The sequence below is a fragment of the Garra rufa genome, chromosome 3 (assembly GCF_049309525.1).
Source record: "Garra rufa chromosome 3, GarRuf1.0, whole genome shotgun sequence".
Classification (NCBI taxonomy): domain Eukaryota; kingdom Metazoa; phylum Chordata; class Actinopteri; order Cypriniformes; family Cyprinidae; genus Garra; species Garra rufa.
In genome coordinates, this window is record NC_133363.1 from 41,449,199 (window position 1) to 41,452,229 (window position 3,031).

The 3,031-nt window shown below is 50.8% G+C and overlaps 1 protein-coding gene across 5 annotated transcripts; it reads left to right on the forward strand.

Annotated features, from left to right (window-relative positions):
• The first annotated feature begins 250 nt into the window (after positions 1 to 250).
• On the forward strand, positions 251 to 2,753 carry kcna4 (potassium voltage-gated channel, shaker-related subfamily, member 4). Of its 5 annotated transcripts, none has more exons than XM_073837086.1 (2): positions 251 to 573; positions 655 to 2,753. In XM_073837086.1, exons 1-2 carry the CDS (start codon positions 251 to 253, stop codon positions 2,252 to 2,254), a joined length of 1,923 nt encoding a protein of 640 aa, XP_073693187.1. In that variant the 3' UTR covers positions 2,255 to 2,753. The 5 variants fall into 5 exon arrangements, with proteins under 5 accessions (XP_073693187.1, XP_073693185.1, XP_073693186.1 ...); XM_073837084.1 differs by having other exon boundaries at positions 251 to 564; positions 622 to 2,753; XM_073837085.1 differs by having other exon boundaries at positions 251 to 496; positions 575 to 2,753.
• The last annotated feature ends 278 nt before the right edge of the window (positions 2,754 to 3,031 follow it).

Genomic DNA, 3,031 nt, shown 5'->3' on the forward strand with positions numbered 1-3,031 from the left:
GAACTGTTGGGCACATTTTTCTCATAATGATGATGATTATGATGATGATGATGATGTCACCAGAAGCGCGTCGCTTCGCTACAGCTGTAAAGTCCAATTACAATAAGTAAAAGTGCACTGAAAGACCTCAAAGCACTCCTGAAGGCAGCGGACCTCCAGTGCCAGTCAAGTGCATTTATGAACTTGCTGAGCCCATCTTTTGCTCAGCCTCGTTCTTTCCATCATTCTGAACGCTTCTTAGTTTGAGAAGATGGAGTTTGCTATGGTGGGCGCGGACAGCGGGGGCTGCAACACCCACCTGCCCTATGGATATGCCCAAGCTCGCGCCCGGGAGAGAGAGCGCGAGCGGGAGAGACAGTCTCGCGCAGCGACGGCGGCAGCAGCTGAAGCCGGAACGGTCGGAGAGGGAGGTGGGTCCAGCGGCCATCCCCACAACCACCCGCATCAGAGTCGCGCCGCCTCTTCAACGAATGCCAACAACAGTAGCGCGGGGACCGCCTCGCGCCCCTCCTCCTCCTCCTCCTCCTCCCAACAGCCGCAACAGCAGCAGCAGCAACACCACGAGCCACCACAGCAACTTCTCAGAGAGCGAAAAAAGCAAAGAGGCGTCGCGCGCTGGAGACGGAACCGCGCGGCACTCGGCGGGGATCTACGCCACTCAGAGTTGGCGCTCCTAGGATCCGAGGAGGACATCATGATCGAGGAGGAGGAGGAGGCTGAGGGCGAGGAGGAGGAGGAGGACAGGGGCAACAAGAGGTCGAGTTTTGTCTATAACATGGATGATGAAGAGGAGACGGTCTCGCTAACGGACAGGCGTCCTCAGTCAGGGTACGAAAATGTTTACAATGAGTACGGCTGCTGCGAGAGAGTTGTCATTAACGTGTCGGGCTTGAAGTTTGAAACTCAGCTGAAGACTCTCGCGCAGTTCCCGGACACTCTCCTGGGGGACCCTGAGAAACGAATCAGGTACTTCGACCCTCTGCGAAACGAATACTTCTTTGACAGGAACCGACCGAGCTTCGACGCCATTCTATACTTCTACCAGTCAGGGGGGCGTTTAAAGAGACCTGCCAACGTGCCGTTTGACATCTTTTCTGAGGAGGTCAAGTTCTATGAACTCGGTGAAGAGGCAATGCTCAAGTTTCGCGAGGATGAGGGCTTCGTGAAGGAGGAGGAGAAGCCGCTGCCCGAGGACGAGTTCAAACGCCAGATCTGGCTGCTGTTCGAGTACCCGGAGAGTTCAAGTCCAGCCAGAGGGATCGCGGTCGTGTCAGTGCTGGTCATCGTCATATCCATCGTCATCTTTTGTTTGGAAACATTGCCAGAATTCAGGGACGACAAAGAATTCCTCAGCCCAGGTAAAAACTCCACGCAGGCGGACAATGGATTTACGCCATTCAACGACCCCTTTTTCATCATTGAGACGGTGTGCATCATTTGGTTCTCGTTTGAGATTATCGTGCGCTTCTTCGCGAGCCCCAGTAAACCTGCTTTCTTTAAAAACGCTATGAACTCCATAGACATCGTCTCTATTTTGCCTTACTTCATAACTCTCGGCACAGACCTCGCTCAGCAACAAGGCAACGGGCAACAGGCAATGAGTTTCGCGATCCTGAGAATAATACGACTCGTCCGCGTGTTCAGGATCTTCAAACTGTCTCGGCACTCGAAAGGTCTCCAGATCCTCGGGCACACTTTGCGCGCGAGCATGCGAGAGCTGGCGCTGCTCATCTTCTTCCTCGTCATCGGTGTCATCCTGTTCTCCAGCGCTGTGTACTTTGCAGAAGCGGACGAGCCCTCGTCGCAGTTCACCAGCATCCCAGATGCGTTCTGGTGGGCTGTAGTGACCATGACCACGGTGGGCTACGGGGACATGAAGCCCATCACGGTCGGGGGAAAAATCGTGGGCTCGTTGTGCGCCATCGCCGGTGTCCTGACCATTGCGCTTCCAGTCCCTGTCATCGTGTCCAACTTCAACTACTTCTACCACCGGGAGACTGATAACGAGGACCAGACGCCCGTTGTGGAGCAGCCCCCACCGGGCTGCCCGTACTTTCCGGATTTCTTGAGAAAATTCAAAGGCTCCCCGTCGGGGTCGTCTTTGGGTGACAAGGCGGCAGAGTATATGGAGATGGAGGAGGGTGTGACAGAGTCTCTGTGCGGGGCTGACACGCAGAGCCCCAGCAGAGGGAACGGTACTGACATAGGCGGAAAAAACAGTTCACATTCACGAACCCTACAGACAGATGTATGATTATGGACGAACGATAACCTCATGGGGAGGTTTTACTAAAATTGACTGCACAAATGAATCAGTTAACAGCACACATGCACAACTTGAAGACATACACAGTATGCTCACACACACACACACACACACATACACACGCACTCATTAAGTTGTGGACCTGAGCTGAAACATTTTTGCAATGTGGCTACTTTTGTAGAGAAACGTACCCTGTAATCACGTGACAGGCAACGCAAAAACCACCAGCTTTACGTGACGTGGAGAGGCGTCTCTATCTGCCCACCTGTTCAGTTCAGTTGACAGAACTGAACGACTCTCGGTTCATTAATGAAGGCAACAAAAAGGAACTTGCATAGGCACTTTATGAGTTACACTTGTCAGTAATTGTAGGAAAAAGAGGCAAGTTCTTATCTAATGCTATTATGCAATAACGTTTAAATCGTTTGCACTATCATTAATTATGTTATATTCTCCCAGTTTAATGCAGAGGAAAGGGACAGGTGTAACACTGAGGTAGAGAGGGAGGACATTGAAAAACGACTCAATAATCATTATATGACTTGCATTGTTGATTAATTCGAAATACTAGCAAACATACGCTGCCATCTTCTCTGATGAAAACCAATTCAGCTAACAGTAATGGATTCTTTTAACGTATTTGAAATATTACAATTAATTGGAAAGCAGCATGTTGCATAACTAAGGGCAATGTTATCTTAAATCCCATTATGGCAAACATGTGTCCGCATGGCAGTATTCAGTATGTTCTACACTCTGGTAAAA

Bases quoted from the DNA above. Each gene is read 5' to 3' on its own strand.
- kcna4 (XM_073837083.1), top strand. From the start codon at position 251: ATGGAGTTTGCTATGGTGGGCGCGGACAGCGGGGGCTGCAACACCCAC.